The 14,233-nt window shown below is 46.9% G+C and overlaps 7 protein-coding genes across 7 annotated transcripts; 3 read left to right on the top strand and 4 right to left on the bottom strand.

Annotated features, from left to right (window-relative positions):
• Nucleotides 1-255: 255 nt before the first annotated feature.
• On the bottom strand, nucleotides 256-1,141 carry N7455_003615 (copper homeostasis protein CutC; the record flags this gene model as incomplete). The annotated part of the gene is made up of 2 exons (XM_040960011.1): nucleotides 256-949; nucleotides 1,044-1,141. 2 exons carry the CDS (start codon nucleotides 1,139-1,141, stop codon nucleotides 256-258), a joined length of 792 nt encoding a protein of 263 aa, XP_040809535.1.
• Nucleotides 1,142-1,553: 412 nt separating this feature from the next.
• Nucleotides 1,554-3,080, top strand: N7455_003614 (M81 family metallopeptidase; the record flags this gene model as incomplete). Its single annotated transcript, XM_040959991.1, has 1 exon — nucleotides 1,554-3,080. The coding sequence occupies one exon, from the start codon at nucleotides 1,554-1,556 to the stop codon at nucleotides 3,078-3,080; it is 1,527 nt and encodes a 508-aa protein (XP_040809533.1).
• A 773-nt stretch (nucleotides 3,081-3,853) lies between these two features.
• N7455_003613 (nucleobase cation symporter-1 family protein) lies at nucleotides 3,854-5,861 on the top strand (the record flags this gene model as incomplete). The annotated part of the gene is made up of 6 exons (XM_065604530.1): nucleotides 3,854-3,959; nucleotides 4,100-4,170; nucleotides 4,273-4,509; nucleotides 4,566-4,578; nucleotides 4,639-5,363; nucleotides 5,418-5,861. The coding sequence occupies 6 exons, from the start codon at nucleotides 3,854-3,856 to the stop codon at nucleotides 5,859-5,861; spliced, it is 1,596 nt and encodes a 531-aa protein (XP_065463021.1).
• Nucleotides 5,862-8,655: 2,794 nt separating this feature from the next.
• Nucleotides 8,656-9,342, bottom strand: acoC (uncharacterized protein; the record flags this gene model as incomplete). The annotated part of the gene is made up of 3 exons (XM_040960027.1): nucleotides 8,656-8,847; nucleotides 8,901-9,260; nucleotides 9,319-9,342. 3 exons carry the CDS (start codon nucleotides 9,340-9,342, stop codon nucleotides 8,656-8,658), a joined length of 576 nt encoding a protein of 191 aa, XP_040809589.1.
• Nucleotides 9,343-10,573: 1,231 nt separating this feature from the next.
• Nucleotides 10,574-11,993, top strand: N7455_003611 (class I SAM-dependent methyltransferase; the record flags this gene model as incomplete). Its single annotated transcript, XM_065604529.1, has 8 exons — nucleotides 10,574-10,644; nucleotides 10,700-10,756; nucleotides 10,807-10,836; nucleotides 10,883-10,924; nucleotides 10,977-11,102; nucleotides 11,157-11,369; nucleotides 11,415-11,843; nucleotides 11,906-11,993. The coding sequence occupies 8 exons, from the start codon at nucleotides 10,574-10,576 to the stop codon at nucleotides 11,991-11,993; spliced, it is 1,056 nt and encodes a 351-aa protein (XP_065463020.1).
• Nucleotides 11,994-12,252: 259 nt separating this feature from the next.
• On the bottom strand, nucleotides 12,253-12,861 carry N7455_003610 (NUDIX hydrolase; the record flags this gene model as incomplete). Its single annotated transcript, XM_040959987.1, has 1 exon — nucleotides 12,253-12,861. The coding sequence occupies one exon, from the start codon at nucleotides 12,859-12,861 to the stop codon at nucleotides 12,253-12,255; it is 609 nt and encodes a 202-aa protein (XP_040809527.1).
• Nucleotides 12,862-13,069: 208 nt separating this feature from the next.
• On the bottom strand, nucleotides 13,070-13,933 carry N7455_003609 (formyltetrahydrofolate deformylase; the record flags this gene model as incomplete). The annotated part of the gene is made up of 1 exon (XM_040960014.1): nucleotides 13,070-13,933. One exon carries the CDS (start codon nucleotides 13,931-13,933, stop codon nucleotides 13,070-13,072), a length of 864 nt encoding a protein of 287 aa, XP_040809534.1.
• Between the last annotated feature and the right edge of the window lie 300 nt (nucleotides 13,934-14,233).

Here is a 14,233-nt window from a genome sequence, read left to right as displayed (position 1 = left end):
ATAGCTAAAGTGGCCCCTCATATCTTTTAAGATTGTTAAAGGATGTTCCCTATTGTTCGCGGGGAGGCTCTGTAGTTCTGTGTCTAGTATATCTACCCCCGGGAATTCCTGGCTGTAATAATATAAGATCGGGCCGCATATTGAACCAACTTAAGGAAATGGGTAGGTGGTACCTATCTAACTCTGGTTGAATAATGGTCGTTGGATACGTGTTCTACATCGGAGGCTATGAGTGTGACAGATTAAGTGGATGTATTATTTCGCCTTTTTATTTACCTGCCATCCCCGCGTTATCTCATCTTTCATTTTAAACACCTCAATTGCCGATGCGACCTCTTCCGTGGCTAGAAGAGCAGCGGAATGGAAGGCCGAGACACCGGTGATTTTGTGAAGCAAGCCTATGTTCGATGCCCTCACACCACCTCCAACAATGATTTCTGGAACTCTGTTGCTCTGAAGTTTGCTTTCTCGTTGTAGTTGCATTTTATAACGTACTAGACTTTGCAGCTTGTCAACGCATTCCATTGCTCGCGTTCCTGAAGCACCACCATTGGTTAAAATTGATGTAAAGCCGCACTCCATGATGTCGGACAATGCGTTCTCCCAGTGGGATTCAGGAATGACATCAAAGGCACGATGAAATGTGCAGGGGCGCCCGTCAGCCAGTTGGACAAGCTGTTTATTACGGGATACATCAACCCATGACACATTGGGATCGCAAGTCTTTTGTGAAGATCGATTCAAAATCCCGAAGACGAAACCGTCAGCCCCGCAGGACTTGAGAGAATTGAGTGTTTGTTTCATCACCTCAAAGTCAAATCCTTCATAACAGAATCCTTCGGCGTGTGGGCGAACCATCGTGTAAATCGGTATTGTGAGCTGTGATTTCAATTTTTCGAGAATATCTGTGTCAGCCGATAGCCCACCGAGATGGTAGTCTTTGCATAATCTTGAGCGAATTAGTGAAGGGTTACTTCGCAATGAAAAGAAGAAGAAAAAGAAATTCGCTGCAAATGCATCCATGGAAGCCGTATAATACTCACTCGATGCGGTCCGCTCCTGCTCCTGCAGCAATCACGGCCGATTCTTGATTGAAACACGCAATCTCTAGGATTCGTCCTTGTGGAGCAGCTGGAATCATGCCTTGTATTAGGTGTTTTGTAGCAAACTTATATAAGGAGTACGGGAAAGGGTGTTGGGAAAAGGGGCTTTTCTAGGTCCGGAGTACGTGCGACTGACTGTGGGCGAGTCACCTGATCGGTGGTCTTAGAACTGAGCCCAAATACCTATTATTATGTAGGTGGTGGCCAGATCATATATTATTATTATATATATATATATATATATTAATCCGTTGCCTCGTCCACATACATCAATATTTGTATCTAGTAACTCTTCATAATGGTGTTGTTACCGGAGCGGGGAGAACGAGTGGAAAGATCAGAAGTCAAAACGTGGGAAGCCTCCAGGGCTGCAACCACATACATCCCTTTGATCTTCCCACCCTCACCATCCGTCCGCTTTTCCCACCATTCTTACACCCTTCGGGCAAAATGTCTCAACGACCAGTTATCGCAATCGCAGGACTTGCTTGTGAGACCTCGACCTTTACCCCCGCTCGAACACTCGGCGGGGCGTTTCACCCGCGCCGTGGCGGGGAAGTGATTGAGAAGTACGCTTTTCTGCATCATGGCACTCGACTAGCAAATGTTGCAGATTGGAAGGGTGCACTCATAGGTCACGCCCTTCCGGGTGGAGTCGTGGTACGAGCAGATTTCGAACAACTTTCTAGAGAAATCTTGGAGCGGTTGGCTGGAATGGTCGCTTCAAAACCCATCGACGGATTATGGTACGATATTCATGGCGCAATGTGTGTTGAGGGTATGGAAGACGTGGAGTCAGAGCTTCTCCGACGTATTCGAACAGTTATTGGCCCAGATGTTTTGGTCTCGGCATCCATGGATTTGCATGGAAATGTATCCAGGGATCTGGCCCACCAGACTGACTTAATCACTTGTTATCGCATGGCACCTCACGAGGATGAACTGGAAACAAAGGAACGGGCGTGTCGCAATCTTGTCAAGGTCTTGACATCGCGACCCGACACTTGGAGAGGGAATAGACCCCTGAAAGCATGGGTCCCAATTCCCATCTTGCTGCCGGGAGAGCAGACTTCGACTCGCAACGAACCGGCAAAAAGTCTGTATTCGCTCGTCCCCGAAATTGAAGCGATGGATGATGTCCTTGATGCAGCCATATGGGTTGGCTATGCGTGGGCAGATGAGCCACGAAATCACGCTGTCGTAATGGTCACTGGGTGGAATAGGGCTACTGTCGCTAGAGAAGCCCAGCGACTTGCATCTTTATTCTGGTGTGTCCATGCGGACTTCCATTTTGTTGCGCCGACCGGCTCTTTCTCCGAATGCATTGACAACGCGCTGGTATCCTTAAATAGGCCCTTCTTTATCTCTGATTCAGGAGATAATCCCACCGCTGGTGGGTCGGGCGACGTGACCTTCGGATTGAATCAATTACTAAAGCGACCGGAGTTTCGGAAAGAATCTAATCCATCTGTGATTTATGCTAGTATTCCTGGACCCCAGGCAATTAACATTATAATCAAGGCTGGTGTGGGTGCTATTGTTACGATCACCGCCGGGGCACAAGTGGACAATTTACATGCTGGGCCCATCACCTTGACTGGACGCGTTCATGCCATCCGGTATGGGGATCGCGATGCTGAAATTGAAGCAGTTCTACAGGTTGGAAGTGTGTTTACCATCGTCACCAAACTACGCAAGCCGTATCACCATGAGAGTGATTTTATCGGTCTTGACCTTAGTCCACGTACGACAGACATCGTTATAGTCAAAATTGGCTATCTAGAACCAGAGTTGTTTGATATGGCGGCAGAGTGGATGCTTGGTTTGACTCCCGGGGGCGTTGACCAGGATCTACAGCGCCTTGGGCATCATCGCATCCTCCGTCCAATGTGGCCCTTCGACAAAACGTTCCATAGAGCCCCAGATCTCACTCCACAGCTGATTCCATTCTCAAACGAGGATTTGGAGATGCGGTAGGAATGAAGTTTTTGACTATTACGATATCTGGTTCTGCTGGCTTCATGTCTAGTAGATTACACTATCGGACTATCTAGATAGTTCCCTTCTTAATGCATATCTCCGTTTCTCCGGCTTTCTCAGCCTGATATCTAAAGCCCTAAGGCTCATACTGCACCCCTTCTCCCCTAATGTAACCATCCGACATGTGCTGGGTGAATTGAAAAGGGCAACCGACACCTGAATATTGGAAAGGGCGAAGGAAAAGGCCATTATGCTCAACGAATGGTTCCCGATTGGTTTGAGCTACCTGAAAGGTATGGTACTCATTTGTTCTTCCACTATCCTCAGAAGCCGTATCCGTATATAATTAACTTGGTGGACACAGTAAGGATTAACTTAAAACGTAAAATGCCGAAGAAAGCAGATCCCGCCTCGGAGAAAACTTATTGAATAACGTGTGACTTGAAATCGCACGCCTTCATACACTCATTGGGGTACCTAGGTAGGTGAGTAACAACACACCGATCGACTAAATGCGGGGTTAGAGTTCACACGGCATGGGTTGGGATGCCCGTCGGCAAAGCTGATATACATCCAAATCTACCTAATTCGTATTGGGGTTCTCTCCATAGATCAACGATGTCCCCTTAACTACAATAAATCAGGCCAGCCCACTATCTTTCAGTCATCTCTGAATTATTCACTCAGTCTCAGTTCACTTTGATTATCATAACTATCTTCGATACGTTTCAACAGCTTTATATTGTAATCAAAGTCATTCGGTCATCACCATGACTCTAGGCCAGTTGAAGTTTTGGCTGAGCAGGGTCCAGGTGCCTGCCGAGCCTGGATTGTCAACGGCACAGCTGATGTTGACAAACGATGATCTTCGCCCAGGTAAGTCTAAGACCAACATCTTCTTGGAACGTTCCATATCTGAAATCATGACCCTGCCTTTCATGAAGAAAAGTCACTGTGATTCATTCACCATTGGTCTATACATAACTGACACGTTCGGCTTCCGATTTTACGTTTAGTTGAGCCAGAACGCCGTCAATGGGGTTGGCTAAATTTTGTTGCGTTTTGGATTGCGGATTCCTTGAATGTGGTAAGTTTACATGATATCGCATACTCAGATACTATAAAATTCCTCTTGATCATTCCTTGCACTGTTTGAGCATATACTGATGTATCTGGCCCTCTTCTACAGAACACATGGATGATTTCATCCTCAATGATAGTCGACGGGCTGTCTTGGTGGCAGTCGTGGCTGTGCGTTTGGATTGGTTATACTGTGTCAGCCGTTTTTGTTTACATGTTGGGCCGAATTGCTACCATCTATCGCATTCCTTTTGCAGTGGCTAATCGAGCTTCATTCGGGATTTGGGGTTCGTTTTGGCCAATTATCAACCGAGCAGCGATGGCTATAATTTGGTATGGGGTACAGGTATGCAAATCATCTCCACGCGTACGTTCATTTCTAACTATATCCCCCCAAAAAAGACATATCTAGGAGGTAAGGTATTATTGAGGACAAACCCCAACAATGGATGAACTAATCATATCAAAATTTCAGGTGAATGTGTGACGTTGATGATTGCTGCCATCTGGCCGAGCTATAACAATCTGCCAAATTCAATTCCCGCTTCATCGGGGGTAACCACTAAGCAGTTCGTTAGCTTTCTGCTTTTCTGGTTGCTGTCCTTGCCGGCTCTTTGGTTTCCCATCTACAAAGTGCGGCATCTCTTTACAGTAAAGGCTTACTTTTCCCCAGCATGTGCTATTGCATTCTTTGGTTGGGCAATTGCTCGTGCCCACGGACTTGGGCCGATAATTGACCAGTCTAACCAGGCGCATGGCAGTGCTTTAGCCTGGGCATTTGTGAAAAGCATTATGAGCTGTATTGCAAACTTTGCTGCACTGGTTATCAACAATCCTGATTTCACGAGATATGCTCGCGATCCTAAGGACGCACTCTGGCCCCAGCTGATCACAATTCCTGTTGGATTTGCCGTCACATCGTTCATCGGGATCATCGTTTCCTCATCATCTAGCGTTATTTTCGGCCAAGCTGTTTGGAACCCTCTTACCCTTCTCGGTATGTTTTTACAGGATGCAAGCTCTGCTGAGCGATTTGGGATCTTTGTTATTGCAGCTGGCTTTGCCCTGGCACAGCTAGGGACCAACATTGCAGCCAACTCTGTCTCGGCTGGTACAAATCTCACTGCTCTTCTGCCTCGGTTTTGCACGATTCGACGGGGGGGATATCTCTGTGCGGCAATCGGTCTTGCCATGTGTCCTGTGGGTAACTCCAAACCCCCCACCAGTGGCACAAATACTAATCACCTACTGCAGTGGACCTTGGTTGAATCTTCGAGTAAATTCACCCTATACCTCTCTGCGTATTCAGTATTTCTTTCTGCTATCGCAGGGGTGATGGCTAGTGACTACTATCTAGTCCGTAAGGGCTTTCTTGACATCCAAGCCCTGTATAGCGCTGAACGGGGTAGTGTTTATTACGGAACGTTGGGGGTTTCTTGGCACGGTTATGCTGCCTACATATGCGGCATCTTGATCAACATTGTCGGTTTTGCCGGCGCCATTGGTGTCGACGTTCCTATGGGAGCCAAGTACATCTATAACATCAATTACTTCTCGGGTTTCATTGTCTCCGGGGCAGTGTATTGGATCCTAGCCTGGGCGGTTCCTATTCCTGGAGCAAGTGAGACATGGAACGAGGTACCCTACGAACCACATCACATCTCTGAAACAGAAGGGAAGAAAGTGGAAGATGTTTAAAGCACTGGCAGGTTTCGGTCTGAAACAAGGTTGATGTCTTCAAGATCAGCGTCATGATTCTCAACAAGAAAGTAGTGGTATGCCACGCATTAAGATGGTTGAATGAAGGCTTTATTTTACTTCAGCTCGACTCTGTAGCACTCCGTACATAATCAGCATAGCACAACTAAAATTAATTCCTGAATAGCCGACCACAGATATGTCTCAAATTTCACCCAACACTGCACCTCGGCGTTACATTAATAGGGTTCTCCTGCCACATCGTATCTAGTGCCACACACTACGAACGGATTGTGATACGTATAGCGCTGCACCATGGTTTCCCAATTTCATTACCTCGGATAGGACGAAGTGAAGGTTCGCTGGCTCCCTTGTGGCGTTCCCCGCGGAAATCATGCCGCCTCTCACAGACCCTTACTTACTCCGATAAACATTCTTTGTTCAACATGGGGGACATGCATACATGTTTTTTTTACAGACTGAGCGTACTTTGGATGGTTTTAGATAGACATGGTATTTAAACTCTGAATTATTAGTTTTTACAATTAACAACTTCTTCTTCTGCTTTTACCCCTCGTAGTACTTTACTATAACATTCCTTTTGGATATTTCTACCAAAGTATTGTCACAGTCCTTCCAGAAAATCCCAGTGGCTCAGTGGGATTCTACCTGATAAGCTCTCACGCCAGGACCTATAGTCCATGACTTCAATCTATCTTACTTAGCTGTTCTTTGCTATATATGGCGGGAAAAGAAAGAAACATCGACGTCATCGACCAATAACCGCAGCAGCTACAAATGCTTACGATAAGCCTTTGAGCTTCGCAGGCTCGTAGTAGCCCGGGTAACACCCCTTGTACCGTATTTCATAATATCCAATAATGGGTATCTGCTCGGCTTCCATAAACCATGAAAGTATTACGAAAAGCACCATCGATATTGAGTCAGCGTAATAATTACACTGTATTTAGTGTAGACTCCGCTATATCGTTACTATTCTCAGAAGTCGTGTCAAGTTGATGAATCGAAGAGGGTGAGATACATGGGCACGGATGACAGACTCCCGGACCTCTTGAGGCGCGGGGCAAGGGCCTCGTCTGACAAGCCCGAATTCTGTTACGAGTCTAAATACTCAAACGGGATTATTCTCTCAATAGCCGACAGCACCCATTCACCCCAAATGCGATTAGTTCCCAGAGATTTACTTGATTCACGTTGACAGCATGACTTCGTCAGGCCAAGCAGCCTGTTCCTTCCAGGGCTCCCTTTTCATAGCGACATATTCAATCCATCTTTCTCCGTTTTCCTCTCGTGATCGTTCCATAGCAAATATATGCTTCCAGCAATTATCTCCTGGTTTCTATCGGTTCGAGCGTAATCCACACCAAGCCTTAAGCCCAAGATAGAGAGATTGGGTACGATGTTTTACCATTCAAATAGTTTGTCCTTTTGTACTATCTCTCTTTGAGTCCTTGGGGGAAATTTGGCTGGGGTTATTGCCTCAAGCAGCTTCTTCCCGAAGAGCCCAAAAGCAGAAGCAATTCCACCGAATTGGAAGATCTCGCTTTCCATTTGACTGAGTTTGAATCCAAATCGATCCCCGTCGACTTCAATAATGCTTGAATTTAAATCGATGGAGATTGGCATTCCATCATTCGCAACTTGAAAAAAAGGAATCCTCTTCCATTGTGATGCCTAGGAGGCCGACGTTTGGCATGTCGCGTTGGAATAGGAACGCAAACGATTTCGCTATAACACATTGAACACCGCATCCTAAAAGGCAACTTGTGGTCAAAAGGAAACTCACAAACTCTGATTCCTTCTAATGAGATTGTTGGACTTGACTTGCCTAACAATGTGTTCGCGAGATGATCCGCAACCAAAGCCTTTACCACCAACGACAACATTGAACCCCTGCTGAGCTCGTTCACGGAATCTTGGATGTTAATGTACCAGGCAGCATATTCCAGCATCTGGGTTACTTTTTATGCCAATCAGAAACTCGGCAGGAGCCAGCTTGACAACCATTAGCCCTTAAGCCCCTAAGCCCAAAGAATAGAAACGCACCGCATCCGTGTCGAAAAGATCTCCCAGTCTCTGCACTTTTCCTTGAAGAACTTTCGTGTTTCTTTCTCCGTCTGTTCCTAGCTGCCTTTTCTCTGTTTGGTTCTGCCGCTGGGCGGCGGCACGACCATAATCACCACAATCACATGGCTCAACATATGTAACATCGCTCTTTGGGTAAGCCCCATCCAGTTGTATATTTGTTGTTCTAAAATTTTCCCATTGGCTTAAATCGATTGCAGCAAGCAAATCACTGGGATCTACTAGTTTCATCTCAAATGATGATGCTGCGACAGTGGCTGCAGAGGCGAGATGACCAATCGAACCTAAATCAGGCGCCCTCAATCAACTATTCCATGGCAATTAGAGAGAGTTCTCGTTACCTTTTCCCATCCGATTTTCGAAATTGAGATTCTGGGAGGAAATCCAGACCTCTCCTGAAGCGGCCTGATCAGCTGACATACCAACACAATAACTGCACCCGGGGATGCCGATCTCAAATCCCGCCTCTGCGTATATTTCGCATCATCCCAGTTCACGTAGGTGATATAGTATTGGGATTGAACCGGGGACTATCTTCCTCTTCCCCTTTGCGGTAGGCTTCGATCCTTTTCTCGTTGCTTGTTCAATCACCAGAGCACCGAGGATCAGATCTTCCTCGGTGGTAGTGCAGGCCCCGATAAAACACCCATCCAACTCCATTCCTTCTTCCTCTGTAACTGGAACCACATCATCCGGCTGGGTATAACGTGCGATAAAAGACATCATTCGTGAGGTCGATCTCATGAACTGCCGCATACTCCGCATCAACATCGGGCTTGAAGTATATCGTGTTCCACTTGTGACGAGTAAGTTTTCGTCTATTGATGAATTCCTGGGTGATATCATCAGGCGCCAATAATCCAGTAATTCCGCCAAGTTCCTGTCATTCAAGTTAGTAAATTTGGCTTAACTGTTCTTTGGTTATGACATAACCGTGGTCATGTTTGAAACTGCGAAGCGGGCATCAAGGGATAAATGCCTGACTCCTGGTCCAGTGAACTCCACAATTCTATCGGATGCTATAGTATTTCGTTTCAGCACTTGCAAGATGTATAAAATGACATCTTTACCGCCGATCCCGGGCTTCGGTGCTCCAACCAGGCGTATATTGATTGCTTCTGGGACATTGAACCACGTTTCCCCAGTTACCAATGGTAAAGTGACATCCGCAGCGCCTAGTCCAATTGCAAGGCAGCCTATTGCGCCTGCTGAACATGTGTGCGAGTCCGAGCCAACGACCAGCATTCCAGGTTGCGCGCGCTCTCGGTAGAATTCAGTGTGGAGGATAGTGTACTTCATAGGGGTCTCAGCGATTGCCAAAACACACGAAAAAAGAAAAAGCAAAACTTACATTCATGCCTTGGTATTCGGTCATTTTGAAGGTTTTCTTCGCTCTCTCGCTTGCACCGATCAGTGCCTGCACTTCAGGTAACTTGTTGACCCTAGGATCAACGACATGGTCCCCAGAAAGCCCGAAGCGGTCGTTTCGAAATATCCCGGGCTTTCTGAGCGAATTATAGGTCTTTTCCATCCCCTTGGAATTCAAAATCAGCCCTAAGCTTACAGCGCCATTAAAAGCAAACCTACTGCCCAAGACACCTCAGATGCAAGTATCCAATCAACAAACACACGAATTAGGTCTCCTGGAGCCACGAACCCTTTGTGATTTGAATCATGCATTGCAAATATTTTTTCACTTATGGTAATTCCTCGGCGGCGTTCCGGCCTTTGTGTTAGAAGGCAAGGGATTGATTTTTCTCGGTCGGCTGAATTGAGCGATTCCAGCCACGCTCCCGCAAGAAACAAAATTTCAGATTCCTGTTCCGTCGTCAGAGAGCCATCCTGGTGTATTCCCCGAGTGTGTTCTAAAATCTAAACCAGTTGATCGAGAGTTGATGGTTTATCTTCAGACATCGTTCCCGGTCGATATTTTGTTTGGGCTTAGTCTTTAGGTCAACATGCCTTAAATATTAATCCTCGGAGGTTATAAAGAGGTTGCGCAGTGTTCCGTCCCTTCGCAATACTTGCCCTGCATATCGCTCGGAAACGGGTACCCCAACACCGAAGGGACGACCTGCATATGCTACGGAGTACATGCATGAATATCTAATGCTACATTTATGGCAGGGTCCCTAGTGTGGGAGTTCCAAGGGATGTAATTTTGGATTTGACCTGTCTGTAACTATAGGTAAGTTATGAACTATAGTACATACTCCGTACTCCGTACAAACATAGTACTAAGTACCTTTGTCGTACGGACAGTACGTGAATAATATAATCAGCCAATAGCAGACCCAGCGGGAAGCTGATGGTTCTTCCGTGTGGGGAATGACAACGCCAAGGTTTCTCGTTCCAAGGTTGACGAAGTTGGGCAAGCCTCGAAAGGTAAGTTGCCGTTTCCGCAGCCAATCAGCGATCTCCTTGTGGGAAAAGTCAAAATCGTCCACGGGTTCCAAGGTTATTAATATTAACCTTGATCTCTCCAGGGCTTCATTATTCTCTTCCCTCTCCCCCCGTCCCCCGAGGTCCCCATACAATATTGTATTTTGCTTTTCCTTACTCAGCCTTATTTTTATTTTTTGTTTTTTTGTTTAAAAGAGACAATAATGGAGGCCATCGCTGTGGATCCAGACTTGTACGCTCCTGAATGCGCTTATAGCCCCGATGACTGGCAGTCGTGAGTTTGCACATAATTTATAATTTATAATTTATATGTCCTTACACGTCATTAGGGAGACTACCTCGATTGGGTCGTCAATTTATCGTGGCTTGATGGACAATGGGAGGCGGTAAGAGCTTCATATTGGATATATTTATCATAACCTCATATTTCCTATAGATATCAATCGCTTTCGAACAAAGAATATTGGTATGTAAAACGTTACACAATATACACCATACTAATTTATTTATAGCATTCCATCAGATGAGCAACAATTTGAGACTTACGAGGCAGGGTACATATCCCAAACCCCCAAGTCCAGAACAAGCCTCTAAATATTACCGCAGGCATCTCGTGGATCTCATCATGGACTCAGATCGAGCCAATCCGCTGTTTAGATCACCCATCGGCACTGACAGAGAACGCCCGCTACAGGTTCTCGATATCGGAACTGGAAAGGGTACTTGGGCCATGTACGTCTGTACCTAGTGAATTTCGTTTTTTTATGAAGTACTCATCGTTCCTAGAGATGTCGCTGATATGTTCCCGAATGCTACTGTCCGAGGCGTTGACCTTTTCCCACCTCCGGTCATCTGGATGCCGCCCAATTGCGTCATCGAGGTTGATGATGTGCTGCAAGACTGGACATGGCGCGAACAATTTGATCTAATTCACATGCGCAATATGATTGGATCATTCAACTCTTCTGAGTGGGACGTTGTTTACCAGCAGTGTTTTGAGTAAGTATTTTTACCACTAAGCTTAGGAGGGAGCTGACCAAACAGGAAAATGGCCCCTGGTGGATGGATCGAACAGATCGAGGTCGGGCCTTTTATCGCAAGTGACGATGGGACTCTCCCAGCCGATAGTGCCTTGTCCTCATGGGGTCCGCTTATGCAAACGTGCGGTGACCGCGCTGGTCGCTCATGCGATATCGTCCTCACCATGTCGGAGAGCATCCAGAACGCTGGATTTGTGGACGTGCACGAAAAGATCTACAAATGGCCAATTGGGCCATGGCCCAAAGACCAAAAGTTCAAGGAGGCAGGTGTGGTTAATTGCCAACACTGGATGTCCGGTATGGAGGGGTGGTGCATGTGGCTGCTAACGAAATTCGGTGATCCTGAGCCATGGACTAAGGAGCAGGTTCATGTATACTGTGCCAAGCTACGCAGTGAACTCAAGAACCCATACTACCATGCATATCACAAAGCGTAAGTTCTGATCTGTTCATCCCCTCGAGTTCTTTGTCGGCCAGAACTGACCACCGGTGTAGTAGAAGAGTGTGGGCTCGCAAGCCGATGCCCGGTGAAGTCCCGCCTAGGTCCTCAAAATCCAGTTCCGGTTCTGCTAGGGCAAAATAATCAACCCATCCGAGTGGGCGACTCGGACGTTCCGCGTTCTTCATGTCCTCTCGAAGATTTTCTTCGTGTATAAAATAATGTCGGTCACAACTGAGCTATCTTCCTTTCGTAATCTCACCGTTCATGGTGGTTGCGCCCATTTTACTTGATGTGCTCTAGTAATAAATAAATCAAAACAACTGGGAAGAAAAGGAACCGACGTGTCACTTTTTTCAATATGAATACGCGTTAAAAACATTACTGAGCAAGTTCAGGCCATTCATTCCTTGCTCTCCCGTTCTTCAACCAATTCAAAAGCCCGGAGGATATTTGGTGCTTGGTGGCCTATTAAAGGCAATGGGAATCTGTATCGACCGTTGGGTGACCGAACAGAAAGCAGAACGTCATCTTTTATCGCCCAGTCGAACTGCTGGTGCTCCAGTGGCTCGAGTTGAACAGGTATTTGGAGAGTTGGCACTGGTTGGTGTTTTCCTGCTGACCATCGCAACGCCTCTTGAACCTCGACAACGAACGAGTACTTGACAATCCGGATTTTGCCGCCACTACGGCGATGATGCTCCCAGCAATCCACCGCAACGAGGTCAACAATGCTAGACACATGCAATCCAGTTTCTTCTAGCGTTTCGCGCACAAGGGAATCGATTAACGTTTTGTCGGTTTCCAGTTCACATGCGCCTCCGGGGCCCTCCCAGCAGCCAGGCATTGAGTCCGTCAGTGCGCGCTGAAGAAGAAGGATGCGCGGGGTGGGATCGGCATGAGAGAAAACGTACGCGCCGACACCAAACCCTTCAAATTCAGGTCGAGCGGCCACAAAGTCCGTGAGCGGGATGGTGAAGTATTTGAGATGCGGAGCCACGGAATAAGTCATTTTGGTGGGGGAGAATGGAATCTTTCAGGTGTTGAGTTTCATCTTCCCCGCAGCTGACAGAGAAAAAGCGAATCTAGAATTTATGAAAAAAATTTATGTATATCCAAATTACGGATTTGTTTTTATTTCTCAGTCCCATGGTCTATAATATGGGGTATCGCAAAAGGATTTAATAAAATGTGCAAGAATCGCAGAATTGGGTAGAAGGTCAGTTGAAGACAACAGTCTTGTGGCCGTTCAAGATCACACGGCGCTCTGTCACGTACTTGACAGCCGTGGCGAGTACATTGCTCTCCACATTGCTGCCGGCATGGGTCAGCTCCTTGGGGCTCATGCCGTGGTTGACCCGAACAACATTCTGTTCGATGATCGGGCCTTCATCCAGGTCACTGGTGACGAAATGGGCAGTGGCACCAATGATTTTCACGCCGCGGTCGTAGGCTTGGTGGTAGGGCTTGGCACCCTTGAAAGAGGGCAGGAAGCTGTGGTGGATGTTGATAATGCGACCGGACATGGCGGTACACAGGGTTGGGGACAACACCTGCATATACCGAGCCAGCACAATCAAATCAACATTGTGTTGGCTCACCAATTCCAAAATCTGGGCCTCCTGCTGCGCCTTGGTATCCGCGGTGACGGGGAGGTGGTGGAATGGAATATTATAGGTGGCTGCGAGGGTAGCGAAGTCCGGGTGGTTGGAAACGATTAGGGGCACCTCAATGCTCAGCTGGCCGGTAGATTGGCGGAATAGCAGGTCGTTAAGGCAGTGGCCAATCTTGGAGACCATGATCAGCACGCGGGGCTTCTTCACAGCGGGGTTGATCTCGAAGTTGAGGGAGAACGACTGAGCAGTGGGCTCGAATGCAGTTCGCAATTTCTCAAGTTCGGGGGTTTCATCTCCTCCACTTGCAATCGCAAATTGTGTCCGCATAAAGAAGCGCTTAGACGCAGGATCACCGAATTGCGACGAATCGATAATATTGAGGTTGTTCTGCACAAGGAAAGCAGTGACCGCGTGGACAATACCGGGGCGGTCGGGGCCGGAAAGGGTCAAAATGAAGCTAGAAGCCATAATAAATGAGAGAACGGTGTTGAATCCGCTGGTATTCCTTCAAATGGCTGAGTTGGAGAGGAATTGCTCTGATTTTTCTTTTTTTTCTTTTTTCTTTTTTTTTGTGAATCCCACTTGCCGGTTTCGGCGATGACTCATCTGCCGGCAGTGTCCGCCTAGTGCCTTCTACTCCGTAGCCTTCTTCTCTTTGTTTACTCCGTACTCCGTACTTCCTGCTCTTTTATTTTTATCTCTTTGAACTCCTCTTCTCCTTGATCTCTACTCCGTACTGATCATTGGGACTTGGAATAAAAACAGTTC

This window comes from Penicillium solitum, assembly GCF_028829755.1.
Source record: "Penicillium solitum strain IBT 25940 chromosome Unknown utg000001l_segment0_segment0, whole genome shotgun sequence".
NCBI lineage: Eukaryota > Fungi > Ascomycota > Eurotiomycetes > Eurotiales > Aspergillaceae > Penicillium > Penicillium solitum.
This window is presented reverse-complemented; position numbering and strand designations above follow the sequence as displayed.